At 38.4% G+C, this 21996-nt stretch overlaps 1 protein-coding gene across 1 annotated transcript in view; it reads right to left on the bottom strand.

Moving 5' to 3' along the window:
* Window positions 1–21996, bottom strand: part of TXNDC16 (thioredoxin domain containing 16) — a 118787-nt gene that overhangs the window by 56666 nt on the left and 40125 nt on the right. The window contains 2 exon segments of the mRNA XM_006894373.1: window positions 13054–13204; window positions 19024–19114. Coding sequence (XP_006894435.1) covers window positions 13054–13204; window positions 19024–19114 — 242 coding nt within the window.

Raw genomic sequence — 21996 nt, 5'->3', positions numbered from 1 at the left:
CCAAACCCCAAAACCGCCAACCATGATTGAACCTCACATGCCTGAATGTAAAAGGAGGAAGAGTAAAGAAAAATATAAAAAGAGGAAGATGAAAGTCAGTGGAGCCGTGAGGGAGGAAGAACAACATAAGAAATGTTAATTGAAAATCTACTAGTAGCACATAAATAAAACCTTCCCCAATCTGGTTAAAAGGAAAGCCACAGACTGAGAAAAAAAATTTTATAATTATATATCTGATAATGGACTTATATCTAAAATTTATATAATATTCCAGTACCTCAACAGGAAAAAAGGTAACCAACCCAGTCACAAAATGGGCACAGAATATGAATAGACACTTCACCAAAAAAGACATTCAGATGGCAAACACACACATGGAAAATGTTCAAAATCCCTAATTATCAAAGAGATGCAAATCAAAATAACTATGAGATATCATCACACCCCAGCAACAAAAGCAAATTTTATCAAGCCAGCAAAAAACAAATGCTGGTGATGTTGTAGAAAGATTGGAACTCTTATTCACTGTTGGTGGGAATGTAAAATAACACAGTGACTATGGAAAATGATCTGGCACTTTCTCAAAAAGTTATAAATAGAAATACCATTTGTCCCAGCAATTCCATTACTAGGCATATGCCCTAAAGAAACTAGAGTCACTACTAAAACAGATGCATGTTTGTTGCTGCATCATTCACAATAGCAAAGAGATGGAAGTAACCCAAGTGCCCATCAAAAAATGAATGGGTAGAAAACTATGGTACATTCACACAAAGGAATATTACACCACACTGAAAAACAATGAACTCATAAAACATTACATAACATTGGGGAACCTGGGCACATTATGCTGAGTGAAATATCTCAGCCGTGGGTAGATAATGAATACTGCGTTAGAACTGATGAGGGGAAGAACTGTCCAAAAGGAATATATGATTGGTCATTATACGTACGACAATCAGGAACAAAAGGGATGGGGAGGGGAGAGGGGAGAGGGAAAGAAAAGTCCAACAAGGAAAAAATTAATAAATATTATAAAAACAAAACAAACTACAAACAAAATAAACTAGTGGCAAATTTTCCAAACAACTTACTGCTGTCTTGGAGTAAGCTTGGACTAATGGCAATTTACTATGTAAAGGGCAGACCTGCTCTATGCTGTTTTTAAGGATATTATTTCAAACTAGACCAGTAGATTTGTCCTTCCAGGCACCTTTGGGTGAGTTCAAATCAAAATACAAACAACGCAAGGTCAAAGCTTTTTCTAAGAGGCACTTCTTAGACCCAAAAGTTATGCTATTCAATGACTAGCAGGCTAAAACAGATTAGAGAAGTCTTGGGAATTAGTATTTAAATCTTCTTAAAATCTGTAAGACATGAGCAAATTTAAGTACTACTTTCAAAGATCTCTTTAATCAATCCCTTGTAGTTTACTGGCCATCAAACAGCATAACTGAGTTACATCAAACTTTGTTCTAAGAGGTACTTCCTATAAAAACTTTAGCCATTATCTTGTTTGAATTTTTGCTTTACTGTTATTTGCTTCCTTGCTTATTTGCTAGAAATAAATTAACTCTCTGTTGACTGAAAAAAGAAAGATGAGATAAATAATGTATACTGCATTGAAACAGATGAGGGATAGAACTGTTTAAAAGGCATATGTGATTAGGTATTACTGTCATGACAGGAGTCTATAATGAAGGCTGCATAGTGGAGTGGACTTGGGGAGAGGGATTGTATAATAATGAAAGAATTTTTCTTTTACTTTTCAAAGAGAAGAGTGGGGGGTGAATAGGGAGAAAAGTGCAACAAAGAATGAATGGAAACCCAAAGTCTCTGTAAACTTTCATTAAAATTAATAATACTTTTTTAAAAATCAGTGCAAAAAAAGGTAAGACTGTAAACAATTGAACTGAGTGGGTCTTCTCTCTTTTAAGGACGGAGTACTTGAATTGAGGGACTTCATCTATTTATTAAATTAGAAAACATTTAAAATCAGTCATTCTTTGTCCATCTTGACAACAATGGTAGGACACATTAAATAATGTATACCTACCTTCTGAAAGGGTGGACTGAATACAGTGGAGTCAGAAGGCACCTGGGTGATTTTTTCCCTAGACAATTGGCACTGACAGATAGTTTGTCACTCAGAGCAACACGATAGGAAAAGGAGCTCCAGTAGTCTACTGGGTTAGGAGTTGTGCTACCAACCCAAAGGCAGGAGGTTTGAATCCACCAGCTGTTCCACAGAAGAAAGATGGACAATCTTCTCCTATGTGATTTACAGCCTCTGAAAACCCACTGGAGGGTCAACTATGTGTTGGTTCCAACTTGAAACAATGTAAATGAGGGGGGAAAGGGGACCTGCAGTCTACAAAGAGAGCAAGGGCAACATGGAGACAGTTATATCTCACCTCTGCTAATTCCACAAGGGGGAACTGCCCTCATCAAAAGTATCACAACACAAAGTCAATTTTCATTAGGTCATACATGTCCCCCACACTTCATCACCTATTTCTACCAATGTTAACATTATTCTGGTTGTTCTACTGGGTCCAAATCCATTGCAATAGCTGCAAAGACCTCATAGAAACATATTTAAAGTTATGGCGGTTTTTTCAGGAAGTTAAGAGGTTTCAATTCAGGCTGCAGCAAGATAAAATTTCGCAGTCCAGACTGCCTCTCAAATATGTTTGCAAGTCCCTTTGATCTTCAGCCTCACTGCTTAGGATAATGTTACAAAGTTCCCTCAATCCTCCAGCAAACAAGTAAAAGCCCTGGTTCTAGCTCGCGGTACGGCTTCTCTCATGTAGACTAGTCTGACCAGCAATTTCTGGCCCAGAAAAATGTGCACTACACTCTTGCCCTCCTTTTCCTTGCTGGTAGTAAGATTCCCACTTTAGCTACTAAATCCACTCAGGTTAACTTTGTGGGATGGAGAAACTAACTAATTCCATAATGATAACTCCCTATTTTAAGGTCCTTCTCACTTTGGTGGTGAAAGCCAATGTTTGCCAGCAAAGTAAACCCCTGACACCACACGGTCCCGTTTGTATCATTAGAAGATGTGTGACTTCCGATTTGGACACTGGTACTTCAGAAGTACTTTTGGAAATAACCTTTCTGCTATCTGCACTTGTTCCAACACACACACACACTAAACCACCCGATGGGGGAAGACAACACTACCTTTTCACATATCTTTGTTGTTCTGATGTTTCTTAGAGGGCCTGACATAAGTGTAACCACTGCTTTTTTTTTTTCATTTCTTCCAGCAACCTGTATATTACAATGAGAATTAACTCATTTTGGTATCAGCATGTTCAACATAAATTAAGGCACCTTTATCCTCACAGATGTGCAAAAATAAGTAAGGATTTGTTAGTGCTAGCTGTAGGTGAAAAAGTAATTTTCACTTTCTGCTTTTGTCATTATGTTCAGTTTCCATGCAAAAAAAAATTGAACTCTATAAATCGGATCATTTGAAGTATTTGTTGAAATATTTTCTTTTAATTCTGTGCAAATATGGATTGATTAACAAACATATTAAACAAAGGACAAGTATATGCTTACGCTCTGGCTGAAGGAGCTGGAGCTTCTTAGGTGAATATTTAGGAAGAGAGTCATCATCTTTCCCAAATATGTTGTTTATCTTGGACACTGATAAAGATGTTGAGGAATATATTACAGCTATTTTTCCCTGTAATATTCATGATTTTGTCTGGCATTTAGGTGACATCATCAAAGGTTTCCTGTCACCTACGCAGTTTGGAATGATGTAACATCTGCTGACTTAAAAGAATAATGTAAAACTGTAGTGTTTACAACCAAAATCACAAGGACCTTTTAAGGCATAGCTTCTCTGAAATTACCTACATAAATTTCTGGATTTCACTATGGTAAGAAATAATGATTTCCACATGCTTAATGTCTCTGGGTTCAGATTTAAATGCATTTCACTATGACTTTTACTTTTGATTTTCAATTCAGTTTGAGATTTCTTCTCCACAAAAATTCAAATTTTTCTGTTTTTTGGTTATCATTCTAGAGTTGCATTAATATATTTTGTATCAAATTCTGTCTTTTTATCCAGCTCATGTATAACCTCTTTATAATTTTTTTTTTTTTTAATTTCATCAAGACTATAAATTTCTCGGGAGTTCTGGTGGCCTAGAGGCAAGGAGCTGCAATTACAATCCCACCAGATGCTCTGCCGGGGAAGGAGGGACAATCTCCTCCTGTACCAGTCAGATCTGATTTGACGGTACACTCACACAATAATAATAATAATAATAAATTCTTTAAAAAAAATTTAAAAAAAACTATAAATTTCTCAAATTTGCAGTTGTTGTTGTTAAGTGCCGTCGAGTCGCAGGCGAATCATAGTGACCCATGTTTGGGTGCCTTTCATCCTCTCTCCAGGTTCATAGGGTTTCCAGAGGCAAGCTACTATGGAAGTGGATGCCACTCCTCCTTCCAAGCTTGTTTTAATCAGGGAGCTCAACCCCACTCTCTGTCTGTATTAGGTAGCCAACCATTAATGCATTTGACACATCAGTGTCACAGTGTTCAGCCTCACAGTAACCAGAAGTGACCACTGTATGGCAACTTGTACACCAGGGCTATACGACCTAGAGGAATGTCTGGACAAAAACAATGAAAGACAGGCCCGAGGGCAGTGGATTAAAAGTCACCACCTTTGGCTTGGTAGCATCGCTTTCTGTCCACTGGGCCAGTTGATCTCTCTCTCTATGTTGATATTATTGTTGTTAAGTGCCGTCAAGTCGCAGGCGACTCTTAACGACCCTATGAAGGAAAGTCCTCGGCTTGGGTGCCTTTCATCCTCTCTCCAGGTTCACAGGGTTTCCGGAGGCAAGCTATTATGGAAGTGGATACCATTCCTCTTTCAAAAAATTTGCAGTGCATGTTCAAAAACTCTAGTACAGTACATCCCATTAGTTAACACAGACAACCTGATGACACTCTCACCCCACTGTTGTAGGCTTTTCCTGCTAAGAACATAACTTTATTATACCTCTTTCTTGTATTTGTGATAATAGGACAAGACTGAATTGCTCTGTAACATTTTGGTAGTTGCTTTTAATGAGCTGGTTCACCTCCTCTGGTCCCTGCCAACACTGCTACAGAGAACACAGAAGGATGTGGTAGGATGGAAGATGATGTGAGGAAACACAGTAGACTTTGTAGCCACTCAATCTGGAATACAGGGAGCCCCAGGGCAGAGAAGGAGTCTTCAAAAGTTGGCCACGGCCACTGTAGCTATCAGTCAAGAATGCCTGTGTGAGTCTCAGTCAAGAAAACAGTAGTGCTTGAAGCAAATACTGACCACAGGAACTGATAACGTGTCATTTGCCTTACACTGTTCTGTTATTATAGTAGCCAATCTATTCTATACACACACAGAGACAGACAAACCCTCCTGAAACACTGCTATGGTCAACGTTTAAATTATCAAAATCCAAATGTAATCAAACACGCTAAGAACCTTCTACAATCTTCCTATTCCCACCGGAGAACATGAGCTGCAAAAATAACAAGTCTGTCTTGCGGGAAGTGCAACCAGTGTTCCTCAGAGGTAAGGAGAGTGAAACTTCATCTCACATACTTTGGACATGTTGTCAGGAGGGGACAGTACTTGGAAAAGGACATCATGCTTGGAAGGTGGAGAGTCACACTGGTGAAGACGACCTCCAATAAGGTGGATCAGCACAATGACAGTAAAAATAAGCTCAAGTATCCCAGAAATGGGGACGATGATAAAGGATAGGGCTAGGTCCAAATCTGCTGTTAATAAGGCCACTGAGTTATAGGCAATTTGGATGGCACATAACAACAATTCTCACAAGGATAGGCTTATTCATTTCACCAAGCATCTCAAGGAATCTAAGTCATCTCCTGTCTTATACTCTGCAAGCAATTATTCAATTCAGACATATGGAAGTCCAATAATTTGTATTTCTAGGCCAATTCTTTCTATGTTAAAACCAAGGTCTGGATTCTGTTTGTCTCTCTAACCCAGGAATGAGATTTGGTTTTACCTTTCAAATCATTCTGCTTTCTCTGTTACGGCCATCCCTACACACTGCAGTGTCTTCTCAGACTTCTGGAGCCTCTGCCAGACTCCCACAGCTCAACTTGTTAATTGTCTAAAGAAAGAGAGATGCTTAGGTAATAATGTGTGTTCATCACCATGAAAGTGTTGAACCAAAACCTACTTCAGAGTGGACCTTCAATGTCAAACTAATACTCCATTGAGTGAACAATGGCTTATAGAGCATGACCACCTGAACTGCACAATTTCAGAACGAGTCGGTCATACCAGAGTTTACCAAATATATGTATCAGGGACTGCCAATCATATAGAATTTTTTAGTAAAATTTTTAATTGTGATTTTTAACAAGTTTACAGAAAAATTATATTTTCATTGATTCACTGTTGCACATTTTTACCACCAAGTCACTTTTATTCTTTTAATATTCATTCACTGTTGTACAATTACCTTTCTCCTCCCTCTCCAGTCCTTTCTGCAACATACCTCTTATTCTAGGCTGATATAATATGTATAATGCCTAATCATGTATTCCATTTAAACACACGGAATTTTTTAAAAACAACAACATGTGTTATTATGTGTCATTGAGTTGTCTGTGACTAAGAGCGACCCTATATATATTGTATCTGAACTTACCTTATCCTGAGTCAATACAATCATCTCCTACATACCTAATTCCATTTCTCCAGCTACTGAGTCAATCCATCTCATCTAAGGTCTTCCTCTCCTGTATTATCCCTTCACCCTTCTCCAAGGACTGGTCCCTCCTGGCCACGTGCCCAAAGTATATGAGATGGAGCTTCAAAATCCTTCCCTCCAGGGAGAAGCTTGGTTTCACCTTTCCAGGACAGACCTGGTTGTTCTCTTAGCAGTCTTCAGTATGTTCAATACTGTTCTCCAGCATCACAATTCAAAAGCATCTATCCTTCTTCTATCATCCATAGTATTGTCCAGCACTCTGATGCATAGCTAGTAATTGTGAAGACTATGGCCTGCATCAGGAGCACCTTAGTTTCCAGACTGACATCATTGATCTTCAGCATTCTAGAGGGGTCCCTGACAGCAGAAATTCCCAATGCAATCTGTCTCTTGATTTCCTGATTGCTGGTACCAAGAGTGCTTATTGTAAAACCAAGTAAGATGAAGCTGTTAATAATATCTTCACCGTCTATCATGAAGCTGCCAATTGGCCCAGTGGTGAGAATCTTTGTTTTCTTGATGTTGAATTTCAATCCCTACTACAGTTCTTGACCTTCTGCTGCAAACATCTCATGTCCTCCTCAACTTCAGCTAGCAAGGTTGTGTCATCTGCAAAATGCATGGTGTTGATGAGTTTTCCTCCAATTCTGATGCTATGTTGCTCCTCACTAAGTTGAGCCTCCCAAATGATCTGTTCTGTATATAGATTAAAAAGGTATGGAGATAAAAGGCATTCCTTATACACACCTTTCCTAAACCTGAATGATGCAGTGTTTCACTGCTCTGTTCTGACTACTGCTTCCTGGTTCGAGTATAGGACTTGCATGAGCACAATTAAGTGTTCTGGGATTCCCATTTTTCTCAAGAATTTGTTGTGGTCCACATAATCAAATGCCTTTACAGAGTCAATGAAGCACAGATAGACATTCCGCTGATACTCTCTGCTTTCAACCAAGATCCATCTAAAGTTGGCTATAATGTCCTCAGTATTCCCCTTAAGTGATTTCACACATTATTAAATCCTATGTCACAAATTCATTTTGCAAGGAGATCAAAAGGGAAATTGTCAAGTTTATTTATTTGAGAGGAAAGAGACCCTAAATAAGCAAAGCACTTTTGAAAAACAAAAATGAAGTGGAAGGCATAGGCCTCCTTGACCTCAAAACCTACTAGCAATAGTAAGCAAAACAGCCTGGTACTGGTAAATCCCATGTCATGATGGTATCTTCAGAGTTTTAGGCTTTTAATTTCAAAATTAAAACCACATAAATTCTAACAAGTATACAGTAAAGTAAAATAAAATCAGAGAATTTCACTCTTTTCTATCTGAAAAATAAAATCATTTTTAAGAGAAAAAAAAGTTATGTCCAACAACTTTAATAAATGGACACAACTTCAAGTCAAAGTATATCAGACAAAAAAAATAAAGAGAAAGATTTCTAAAACTTAGTACAATTCTCAATCCTGCCTCCAAAAGCAAAGATGGTACTGTTGTTGTGTCCTGTCGGGACAAATGCAACTCATAACGAACCTATGAAGAAAAGATCTGAACCTTGCTTTATCCTGTGCCATCCTCACCATTTCCAATAACCTTGAGTCCAGTCATTTTGCCAATCCATCTTATTCCTCAGTCTTCCTTTCTTTTGCTAACCTTTCACCTTTCCAAGCATGATGTCCTTTTCCAAGGACTGGCCTCTCCTAACAACACGCCCAAAGTATGTGAGACCAAGTGTCACTGTCCTTGCCTCTAAGCAATAAGTATCCTGGTCACATTTTGTCCAAGATAGACTTGTTTGTTCTTTTAGCAGTCCATGGAACATTCAGTACTCTTTTCTGACACCACAACTCAAAGCCATCTATTTTAATTCTATCTTCCTTAGTCATCATCCAACTTTCAGACTCATAGCAAGTAATCAAAGAGACTATGGCTTGGATTAAGTACACGTTGGTCTTTAAATTGACATCACTGCTTGTTAGCATTTCTGGAGAGGTACCTGACAACAGATTTTCCCAATATGATACACCTTTTGATTTCTTGACAGCTGGTACCAGGGTGTTGACTGCAGGAAATTGTTGACAATTTCAATCTTTTCTCCATATATCATGATATTGCCTACTGACCCAGTGGTGAGGATTTCTGTTTTCTTGATGTTGAAATATAACCCAGACTGAAGGCAAGCACTTCAAGTCTTCCTTACAGTAAAGCAAGGTTTTGTGATTTGCATAACACAGATTGTTGGTGAGTCTTTCTTTGATCTTGGTGCCACACTCTTCCTTAAAAAGTCAAGTTTCTTGAATGATTTGCTCAGCATACACACTAAATAGTTATGAATAAAGGATACAGCCCTGACATACACCTTTCTTTATTTTAAATCATGTAGTGTTTCTTCTAAGTGGTATAGCACTGGTCTGTGCATTGCTGTAACTCGTGGTTGCTGTGATGCTAAACACTGTGACACTGATGTGCCAAATGCAATAATGGTTATCCATGGTGGACAGTATTTGGTGGAGCTTCTCGATTAAATCAAGCTTAGAAGCAGGACTGGCATCCACTTCCGAAATGGCTTGCCTCTGGAAACTCTATGAACATGGAGAAATGACCAAAGTTATACAAGTGTTCATGTCTTTCATTTATAGGATCACTATGAGTCATCTACAACTTGATGGCCCTTAACAACAACAACAACAAGTGTTTCTTTTCTCTATTTGAACAACCATCTTTTGAGCCAGGAAGCATGAAAAGAAGATGGATAAACAGAATCTGTACCAAAAAGACTTGCCTGACACAAGAATCTTCATGAAGTAGCATATGATCAAAAAGCAATTGTGATAAAGGAAGAAATTAAGATTTCCTGAAGACACCACCAAAAAATATTACTCTAGTAACTGGGAATATCAACTGACATGCTACAACAAACAGATGCAGCCCTGGATATCCTCATCAGGTTTTATCAAGAAATCTGGAGTCAACAGACACATGAAGAAATGCTCAAAATCACCAGCAGTAAGACAGATGCAAATTAAAACCACAGTGAGATGCCATCTCACCTCAGTAGCAGTGGCAAAGTTTATCAAAGCAGCAAGCAATAAATGCTGGAGAGGAAGTAGAGAGAAGGGAGCTCTCATACACTGTTGGTAGGATTGTAAAATAGTGCAATCCCTCTGGAAGGGTTTGGCATCTCCTCAAAAAGCTGAACACAGAAAGTCCATAGGATCCAATTCCACTACTAGAATATACCCCAAGGAATTTGGAACAAAAACACAAATGAAGATGTGTACTGTGATGTTCATAGCAGAGTTATTCATCATCACAAGAATATGAAAACAGCCGAATGTCCAACCACAACTGAATGAATTGAGAAATTGTGATACATTCACACAATGAAATACTATGCAACACTCAGGAGCAACAATTTTGAAAAATACTATATAATTTGAAGGGACTAAAGAGCACCAGCAGTCAAGAAATCAAAAGTGAAATTGCAGTAAGAAATCTACTGTCAGGGACCTCTCCAGGGTACTGAGAAGTAATGATGTCAGTCTACAGACTAAGGTGTGCCGGATCCAGTACATAGTCATTGCAGTTACTTTCTGATGCATTCTGCTGCATTGCATCAGAAAACGGGACAACCATTAAGGATGACAGAAGAAGAATTGATGCCTTTGAGCTGTCATGCTGGAGAAGAGTACTGAAGATACCATGGACTGCCAAAAGAACAAATGAGTCTGTCCTAGAGAGGGTAAAACCAGGCTGTTCCTTTGAGGCAAGGATTTTTAAGCTGCATAGCACATATTTTGGGCACATGGCTAGGAGGGACCAGTCCTTAGAGAAGATCATCATGCTTGGAAGGATGGAGGGACAGAACAGGAGAGGAAGATCTCGAATAAGATGGATTGACAAAGTAACTAGGGTAGTGGGGGTAGGTGTATCAGAGACAGTGAGACTGGCTCAGGTAGGAAACTATGAGTCACAGGTGATTTAGTAGCACATAACAGCAACAACATGCAAAATCTTGCTGAAGGTTAATAAATAAAGGCCAGAATAGTACCTCAGCAGAGAACTGGTAGAAATTCAGGGTAGAATGAGAAGTTTTAGGGCACCAGGAACATCATTACTGATGTCAGATGGAGTCTGGCTGAAAACAGAGAATAGCAGAAGGATAACTACCTGTATTTCATTGACTATGTAAAGGTATTTGAACAGGTGGATCACAACAAATTATGTCTAACATTGAGAAGAAAAGGAATTCCAGAACATTTAATTGTATCATGCAAAACCTACCTAAAAGGTCAAACTAGTAGAGACAAAATCCTGTTAATTCTTCATTTATACCTTAATAGCTGAGGAAAGAACCCTATAGTGAACTATAGCATCCCTATTGGGACTCTGTGCTGAAATGGGAAAGTAAAACAAATTCAAAATATAAAGACACATGCCCCAATACACATGTGCTAAGGAAAAGAAGAAAGAGAATACAGGCTACTTTAAAAAGAAAGAATTGTCTGAAGCCAAAATCCAACAAAATAAAAAGAAACTCAAATTTCAGGACTCAGGAATAAGGTGGTAAAATGACAGCTGTCAAGCTCTAAATCTATTTCAGTATAAAACTGAAATGCTGTAAAAGTGGATATTGTTGATTTTATAAACATTAACAATGTAAAAACAACATTACTGTTTCAGTTATTTCATCAATTCAGTTCCAACTCTTATTGACACTACATAAGAGAACAGAGGACTCCTCCTTGGGGTTGTAATCTTCACTACAAGGCCTGGCAGTGCAGTCCACAAGTTGAACTACTAAATCAAGTATCATTCCTCTCCGGCTGTCTGAATCCACCAGTGGCTGCATGGGATAAAGATGTACAATCTCCTCTGAAGCAATTTACAGCCTTGGAAAACTAACGGAGGGTCCTTTACAAGTCTGTTCTAACTAGAGACCAATGAGCTGAGCTGAGGTGAATCTTCACTGGAGTACATCCTCAGATAGTTCTCCTATGCATTAGCTAGTGGTTCCAAACTGCCAATCTTCTAGGTAGCAGCCAAGCACATATTGTGCCACCAGGCATATTAAAAAAACAAAACGGGGAGGGGGGGAAAGCAACAACAAAAAAGGAGAAGTAGAGCTGAGATGAATATAAACACACAGAATTTCATTTTCTCTTTCAAAGCAGGGAATAAGTTGATACTATCTAACATAGATTGATACAGTAAGTGGAATAATGACAGTATGTATGTCTGAATCAGTGAGACTGGCTCAGGATAGGGAAGGCTTCAAAGCTGTTGTGCATAGGGTCATTATGAGTTGCAGGTGATTTGAAAATGCATAACAACAACATCTAACATGGAAACATACTGTTTTACTAAAAACATAACGATCATTTCTTAATGTTTCACATAATCATTTTCAACACCAGAGAGAGTGTTTCCTGGTGTTCACTAATGATGAAAGTACATTAATTAAAAAAATTCATCAATCTTTTTAGTTTCAAACTTTCTTTTCCTTCTATTAAGTTAAAATAAAAACTGTCCTTACTACAAAGTGACACACAAAGTATGCTATGTCCAAACCAATGCATTCATTCTCTCCTACTTGTATGTGCCATATATGTCAGAGGCCAGTGATGTGATGGTCATCTAATGGTCAACTTCTCAGTAACAAGGCTAGGGTGACCATTTTCAATTTTTTTCATTATACTCTGCTGCACTGTTTGGGAGTCTAATACATGTGTACTGTTTTTACTTTTTAAAAAAGATTGAGTGAGAATGTCTACTGAAGGTTTGCACAAACTTTCAGAGACAAAACGCTACTTACCACCGTCACTGAGGAGTTACTATCAAAATTCTTTTTTGTTTCTAATGAGAGAAGAGCACCAGAAATCCTATCCTTTTCCTATTTATCAGCTTTTAAAACAATCTTTAAAACTTCATATAAGATCAAAGCATTCATATAAGATGTCTTAACCATGATGTGGCCTGTTCATCTGAGAATCATCACTAAAGCTTAGGGTTCATTATAATCAGCAAGCGATATTCCTACTTACACAGTGTTCTATTTGGGTTTCAATGTAATAATGCTGCAAAGCCTTAAAACAGTTTTATGAACAGTCTATCTTTTATTCTATCTTTAATAAGAAAATACTCATAAATGTCTCCCAAATGAAAGAAAGAAATTCAAAGAAAAAGGGATAATACAAACCACCTAAATAAAATTTATATCTACGAATCAAAATTCAAATTTTTATGTAAAAATTATTTAATACATTAAGATAAGGCACATACCAAAAGAGGTGCTCCCATTGTCTTAATAAACCGGTGAATGTTCAGTGTAGTTAGTGGCTGTTCCATTAGTGTTCTTCTACACTGCTCGCTGAAGTCCAAGACTGGTTTGCAATGAAAAAAGTAGAGATGTGCATATCGTATATCTTCAGTACTACAAATGAAAAATAAGGAACAGATCTACTTAATCAAGTTCAATATGTGATCTTTTTACCTCCAGAAAGGTGAAACAGCACATCACTGTGTCTTAAGTTTTGTGTTTTTTTAAAAATTACTACTCTAGTAAAAGTATAAAGTTAAAATTAACTTATGCAAGAAAGTGAACAGATTATTAAAGAAAATAAAACAGCATATCATTTGTACAAGCAATTACTCCCTAAATGTTTTCATATGGTAACTTCTAAACTAGGTTATAAATAAGGTTATAAACAAAGTAATAAACTAGGTTAAAACAAGGTTATATACAAGTGTATTATCTCTTAACATCCATTTAGACAATGTACCACTTCATGTATACCCATGATCTCATAAATAATTTTTTAAAAGAGAAAGTCGGTTTCTTTTTTCAAGGGTTTCTCTAATGTTTTTAAGGACGTTCTGATGGCCTAGTGGGTAAAAATGTCACACAATGTTAACCCAAAATGTAGCACTTATCTGGTGTTTTAAATCCACTAGCAGCTCCATGGGAGAAAGATATACAATCTCCTCCTATGCAATATACAGCCCCTAGAAAATCCCCTGGAGGATCAGCTAGGAGTTGGTTCCAACTAAAAAAAGACACTGATTTTAAAGACCACAAACCCAGACTTCTGCAGCACTGAACCACAAATGGGATACAAGCACGTAAGGCAGAGGACATGTCTCTGCACACAAGCTCATGGGCTTTTTCCAGTGGGCAGGTGGCAATAAGCTGTAGAGGTCCTGCTGCCTCTGCTCCTCAGGTGTGCAGAACAGCAGCCAATAAACTTCAGTCAAAACATGCTTTAAGTGGAAAGCACTTCGTCCCCTTTTTACTCTCTTACTCCACCCACACAACTGTCCCCTCCTCCCTACCAGCACTCCTTCCTCCAGGTTCTGTCAGCAGCAACTTTATCAAAAAAACAACCAGGAACAAGTTCCCATAGGTTTTTAACATAGTGTTCAAATCATATTGTGTCCTGTTTCACAGAACCTGCTATGGGCATTAAGTGGCAGGTATCCCATGGACTGCTAGGAGAACAAACAAGTTCATCCTGGAGAGGGTAAAGCCAGGCTGCTCCTTGGAGGCAAGAATTCTAAAGCTTCCTCTGACATACTTTGGACATGCTGCAAGGCGGGATTAGTCCTTGGAGAGGGACGTCATGCTTGGGAGGGTGGAGAGACAGCACAGGAGAGGAAGACCCTCAATGAAATGGATTGATTCGGTCACTAGGGTAACAGGGATAGGTGTGTCAGAGACAGTAAGATTGGCACAGGATAGAGCAGGGTTTAGGGCTGTTGTACACAGGGTCACCATGAGTTGCAGAGGACTTAACTGCACATAACAACAACCTGTATGTAGTTCTATACCTTTTATATTTTTATTCTAAGGCTGTTACCTTACAAACAATGACACTGTCTTCAAATATAGTTGCCTCTCTAAACTTATTCTAAATAAATCTTTGTAACACAAATTTTCTACATTTAATTTAAACTCAAAGCTATTCTGGATAAACTTCAGCCAAAACATGCCTTAAGATAGAAACCATGTGACAGTTTGTGGGAGTTTGTGAGTTTGTATCTGCAATATAACAAAACTCAGGCAGATATGGCCTATAATTAGAGTCTGGTATTCCCTTCAATTTGAGACTTTAAAGATAAACTTGTAGTGGGATAAATTTTGCCTAAATTAAGAAAACATTCTGTATCTCCATATCGCAATACTGGATTTGGCAAAATACACCAAAATTCTATTTTTAGTATGCTGTTTTAATTTTTGACACATGCTTAAACTAAGAACCCAGGATTTTTTAAGTTTAATTAATTTGTAATAGATTAAAATCAACTGTAAACTAGAAATGAGATTTTTTTTAAAAAACCCTTCACAACTGAGGCTCACAAAATTGAGGAACATTGAACTAGCACTTCCATTAATATGAAAAAAAGAAAAAGCCTTCAAAAGAACTGAAGATGCTACAAACCAAGCTTTCACAAAAGATGGTTTCATGAAAAATAATGCTTTTATGCTGGAAAAAAAAGCCTTAAATACATTTTATTATTACACTGACAAGCAACTTATAGAACTCTAACAAAGTATTTCTAAAGCTCAGTTATGAATACTGTCTTTTTATCCCCTATTTGATCACTATGAGAGATCTATTCCTAAAATACCTGTCTAAAGAAGAGAAAACGGGGTTTGGTAGCAGAGGTCCTGAGTGCCTCTGTAAAAGGGCCAGAGAGAGTAAAATAACGCAGCCCCTCACCAACCCAGAGCAGAAAGTAGATCAGGAGTCGATAGCTGGAGCCAAGCAACTAAATGGCTAAAAAAAAAGCCAACTTTCAGTCTAACAACTCAGCCCACCCCATGGCTTTTTTTAGCCACTGTTTCTCATTATTTGAAGGATCAGTCTTCCACTCACCATAATCTATATTTAGGGAAATATGTAAGCCAGCTGCTTTACTCCTTAAGTCACAATACCCCATTTTACATAGCCAATATTTAATGTGTCCACTCTTAACAAACCAGTACTCTAATGTCTTTTTCTCTGAAGCATCTGTTACTATTTAATCATCATCTATTAACTAAGGTCTGGTCCAGAGCAAATGATCAGGTCACAGCAATTAACACTAGCTTTCAGAAAGAAACATCATCTCTTCCTCTGGTTGGGTTCTGGTCAACACACCCTCAGCCATCTAGCCTCAGTGGCTAAATACCACCAACTCAGGAATCCGCACCTCTTCCTTTTTCAGACAGGCTGCTACCCTTACTCAACTGTAGCCCACATGGATCTCGCCCACATCAAGGATTCCTAGGACTCCCTGCCCCACAAACCAGTAACCCTTTTTCCTTTATCCATTCATGATGCTAGATAGACAGTGCTGAAGGAGCAAGTCCAAACTCAGCCTGCCTCTTCATTATTGCATGTCCCTCACTTCTACTCATCAAGAACACCCAGGTGGTCACTAGGACTTCCATATACTTAGAAGCTTCCTTTAACTTTAAAGTTCTTGAAAGGGAGCCAAAATCTACTACTATAAACATTCTTTTAGGAAAAATTAATTCCCTTTTTGAATACCTGATTGCTATCAAAAGACAAATTGGGAAAATCTACTGTCAGGGATCTCTCCAGTGTACTGAAGAGCAATTATGTCGATCTATGACTAAGGTGTGCCTGATCTAGGCCATGCCCTTTTGTATTTACTTGCTATGCACCAGAAAGCTGGATAATGACCAGGGATGATAGAAGAAGAATCGATACCTTTGAACTGCAGTGCTGGAGAAGAGTACTGAATATACCATGGACGTCCAGGAGAACAACAGGCCTGTCCTGGAGAAAGTTAAACCAGGCCACTCCTTGGAGACAAAGATTTTGAAGCTCTGTCTAACATACTCTGTGCATGTTGCAAGGAGGTACCAGTTGTTGGAAAAGGTCATCATGCTTGGAAGGGTGGAGCGACAGTTCAAGAGAGGAAGACCCTAGATCAGATGGCTTGACTCAGTGACTTGGGTAATGGGGTAATGTCGGAGACCATTAAATTGGCTCAAGATAGATCATGAGCTGTTGTACACAGAGTGGCTGAGTCGCAGGCCATGTGATAGCATATAACAACCACCACTACCAATTAACTTACATCTTTTTTCTAATTACAACGTGTCCTTGTCAACAAAAATCTTAAATCATCTTTCAATATATCTTAGCACGGTTGTTGTTGTTATGTGCCGTCGAGTGGTTTGCGACTCATAGCGACCCTATGTACAACAGCCCTAAACCCTGCTCTATCCTGTGCCAAATCACACTGCCTCTGACACACCCATCCCGATTACCCTAGTCACTGAATCAATCCATCTCATAGAGGGTCTTCCCCTCTTGCGCCGTCCCTCCACCCTCCCAAGCATGGTGTCCCTCTCCAAGGACCCGTCCCTCCTTGCAACATGCCCAAAGTATGTCAGATGAAGCCCCAGAATCCTTGCCTCCAAGGAGTAGCTTGGTTTAACCCTCTCCAGGATGAATCTGTTTGTTTTCTTGGCAGTCCATGGTACATTCAATACTCTTCTCCACCACCACAGCTCAAAGGCATCATTCTCCTTCTGTCCTCCCTAGTCATTGTCCAACTCTCTGATGCATAACAAGTGATTGCAAAGACCATGGACTGTATCAGGCACACCTTAGTCTCCAGAGAGACACTGTTGCTCTTGAGTACTTTAGAGAGGTCCCTAAAAAGCAGACTTTCCCATCGCAATACGTTTTTTGATTTCCTGGATGCTGGTGCCAAGAGTGTTGACCGTGGAGCCGAGCAAACTGAAGCTGTGAACAATCTCAATCTCTTCGCCATCCATCCTGATGCTACCAATTGGTCCAGTGGTGAGAATCTTTGTCTTCTTGACACTGAGCCTCAGTTCATACTGAAGGCTGCAGTCCTTGACCCTCTGCAGCAAGTGCATGAGGTCCTCCTCAGTTTCAGCAAGCAGGGTTGTATCATCTGCATAACACAGATTGTTAATAGATCTTCCACCAATCCTGATGCCACAATTCTCCTCATAGAGCCCAGCTTCTCGGATAATCTGCTCTGCATACATGTTGAAAAGGTATGGAGACAGGACACATCCCTGATGTACACCCTTCCCAATTTTGAACCATGCAGTGTTACCGTGCTCTGTTCTGACAACTGCCTCTTGGTCCAAGTATAGGTTTCGCATTAGCATGATTAAATGTTCTGGGATTCCCCTTCTTCTCAGAGTCAGCCACAGTTTGTTATGATCGACACAGTCGAATGCCTTTGCATAATCAATGAAACACAGATAGACATTCTTCTGGTATTCCCTGCTTTCAGCTAAGATCCATCTAACATCAGCTACAATATCCCTAGTACCACGACCCCTTCTAAACCCAGCCTGGACTTCTGGCAATTCTCTACTGATGTGCTTTAAATTAACAAAAAACTTTAGCATTTTAGTATATCATATATATATATGTATATATATATCACATTATAAAATCTTAATCATTTCTCCAATATGTTTAGCATTAAATCAACAAAAACCGTAATCATTTTTATATGTCAACATAACATTATGGCAAATAAAGAAGGAGGAGAAAGTATTATACATAGACTCTTAAAGAATTTCTTAGAATCATCTTCCTTCATCTTTATACCCCTTTATTTCAGGTTATAAAGCACGTCTCAGCTTTCCTTTCCCCCCTCAGTAACAGCAATAGGAACCTTTTTGCTTTTCTCCTCCCTCCTAAGCGCCACATTCACAAAAACAAACCATATGTCTATGAGTCTGAAACAATGAATCCCACTCTTTCTGACACTAAATGTCTAAAGAGAAGAAAACAGGGCTTGGGAGCACTAGACCATGAGCATCCCTCTGAAAAGGCCAGAAAGAGTGAGAATACACAGGCCCTCCAAGAAAGCGTTATCAGGAGTCTGAAGCCAGAGATCAGAAGCAAAAGTACTAAAAAAAAAAAGCCAAGTTTTAGTCTAAGATCACAATACCTCACTTGGCTACTTGTGCGCTCATATAGTGTCTTATCCATATTGTCTTCCTACATCTAAACCTAGCAACATTTCTATGTATCTAAACTCATTTCAAATTATACTACATAGACAATAGATATGAAAAATATTTCAACATTCATTTATTTTTAACTTTCATTTATTTCACATCTGTTTTGTCCCTTCACTTTCAGGTAAGTTTATGTGAAAAAATCATGGAAACAGGGAATAAGTAATTGGAAATAAGTGAACATGAAAAATCTGAAATTGTTGATACATGCCATTCATACATACCCAATACTTTCCAAAACTGCAATTTCTGTGGTTAAGGCAAATTGGTATGTGTTCCCATACACAAAAACAGCTTCCATGACGGCTCTGTGTTCTGCAGTAGAGATACAGGACATGAGAGAAGAGAGCTAGTTTGTGTGATTCTGTGATAACCCCTATTTTTGTTATTTCCTTACTCACTTTGGGACCTATCTTTAAAGTGCTGCAAAGAAAAATTTTTGCTCTATAACAAAAATCCTTCAGAGGACACTCAAATGGGAAAATTACAGGTATTTAAAAGCAGTGATTTTTTTAAAAAAAGTCTATCTATTCAAGGGAAAAATAAAAACAGTAGCTAGTTTGTGAACTTGTCTCTCATCTTTGAGCATGCTGTTAGGAGAGGCAGGTCTTTGGGGAAAGACATTATGTTGGGAAAGGTGGAGAACGAGCAAAAGCGAGGAAGATCCTCACGTAGACGGATTGCCACAGTGACTTTAACATCAGCCTTGATCACATCAGAGAGCATGAGAATGAGGCTGTTAAGGGCAAGGTTCAGATCTGCTGTTGGCAGAGTCACTATGAGTTGCATTTGACTCAAGAGCACCTAACAACAAGAAGAGTATGAAAGAATATATGACTCTACCACACAACTTTGTTATATTTATGTACTTGGATGAATTTTTAGTGTCTTCCAAACTCATTGGCTCTTTTCTAGCATTAGAGTAGAAAATGTTCAGCAACTGTCCATTATCTTTTCATTGGCCTTTTCTTTTTTGCTGTTTCTTTTTATTGTTGTTGTTGCTGCTGTTTCTTCAGGAGTAGATCACAAGTTTGTTGCTCTAATCTGTTTTACTTTGAAAGTTCTGCTTAAATCTATCCATCACTGGTGATCAAGATGAAATGCTTGTAGCTAACTTCCAGTATTACAGCAACATAAAAGCCACCAGAGTATGACAAAGTGACAATGCAATTGATCAAAAAAGAATTATCATGACAAAATGAAAAAAAATACTGGTTTGGCAAGGATTTCATTTTACTTGTGTACAGAGTCAACACTGATGGAAGTAGTAGTCAACAAATCTACTGCAAATAGATCTCTTTGAAGTGTTAAAATGTAAAGATTTAAATGTTGTTGCTGTTATGTGCCATGGAGTCACTGGCAACTCATAGTGGCCTTACGTACAAAGCTCTGAACCCTGCCCTATCCTGAGCCAACCTTATTGGCTCTGACAGACCTACCCTCATTACCTCAGTCACTGAGTCAGTTCATCTTATGTAGACTCTTCCCTTCTTGTGCTGTCCCTCCACCATCCCACGCATGATGTCCCCCTCCAAGGACTGCTCCCTCCTTGCAACATGCCCAAAATATATCAGATGGAGCTTCAGAATCCTTGCCTCCAAGAAGCAGCCTGGTTTTACCCTCTCAAGGACAAACCTGTTTGTTCTGCTACCAGCCCATTGAATACTTCTCTTCAGCACCATAGCTCAAAGGCACCACTAGTAGGTGATTTTATTATTTCTACACATTTTATTATTTAGAGTACGTGGTTGCTGTGAAGCCGAACACTGTGACCCTGCTGAGTCAAATGCAAGAATGGTTGGTTACTCATGGTGAACAGTGTTTGGTGAAGCTTCCCAATTAAAACAAGCTTGGAAGCAGGAGTGGCATCCACTTCCACAACAGCTTGCCTCTGGAAACTCTATGAACCTGGAAAGAGGACAAAAGTTATACAGAAGGTGTCCAGGACTTCCATTCATAGGGTCGCTATGAGTCGCCTGTGACTCTACGGCACTTAACAACTTAACAACAACAATAATTCTTAAATGCTTTTGCAGAATTTTATATTCATATATTCAAGGTATAATCATTAATCTATAAAAGTCTTGAAAGTTTAACTAAAATAAGTTCAAGAAAAGTATAACGTTTCAACTGGGGGGGAAGGGTGGGCAGGGAGAAAAGTGCAACAATGAATGAATGGAAATCCAAAGTGTAAATTTTCATTAACATTAACAATAATAACTAAAAAAAACATAGAGATGTTTTCTGCACTGCTCAGTCAAGAGAGTATTTGATATGCATGTGTTATCAAAAGAAACAAACAAAACACTGCCCTTCTCAAAAAAGAAGAATTACTGGAATAAGGAAGGAGCAAGGAATTTTGTCATTTGAAGTTTGAGTAAAGAATGTGGGTGGATAGTTAGAAATAGCAAGACTTACTGCTAGTTCTATTTTCCAACAACTGAAGAGCCTTTGAGTTTCCCCCCATCTTTCCATAGGGGAAGCCTAATGTTAAAGTAGAGGAGAGGGATTAAACAAGCGGTTGTACAATTTTATGGGAGGGTGAGGGAAATTATAAGAATCTGGTATGAAAAACAATGTATTTGAATTTTGTACATATACTAATGTAATAAACTTAGAAAAATATTAAGTTTCTTTTCAGTAATATATATTAATACTTACAGTTATACTTTCAAAAGCAGATTTTTTTTAAATCAGGAAAAATATGTGGTAGACAGAAAGCATCACAATAAAAAATCAAGTAACTAGTATTATTTCTTGTATATTAGAAGAGACCACATCAAGTACCATGAAAAAATTTTTAAAAATAAAATAAAAACTGCAATGCTCCTGTTAGGTGTTGCTGAGATGACTACAAATCACAGCAAGCCTATAATGACAGATCTGAACCCAGCCCCATTTTGTGTCATATTCGTGATCTCTAATATGCTCGCTGATTATTAAAGTTGTTATATCAATTCTTTTTGAAGTATTTTTCTGACCTTCCACCTGGTTTTTTTTAATAAGGAATAACTTCTCCTGATAAAATGCCCAAAGTATGTGGTGTTGTTATGTGCCGTCGAGTCGCCTGCAACTTATAGCGACCCTATGTACAACAGCCCTAAACTCGCTCTGTCCTGTGCCAATCGCACTGTCTCTGACACTCCCAACCCAATTATCCCAGTCACTGAATCAATCCACCTCATAGAGGGCCTTCC

Source organism: Elephantulus edwardii, unplaced genomic scaffold (assembly GCF_000299155.1).
Source record: "Elephantulus edwardii isolate Elephantulus edwardi_28Jun2011 unplaced genomic scaffold, EleEdw1.0 scaffold00140, whole genome shotgun sequence".
NCBI lineage: Eukaryota > Metazoa > Chordata > Mammalia > Macroscelidea > Macroscelididae > Elephantulus > Elephantulus edwardii.
Note: the sequence above shows the minus strand (reverse complement) of the source record. Positions and strands in the feature narration are given on the sequence as shown.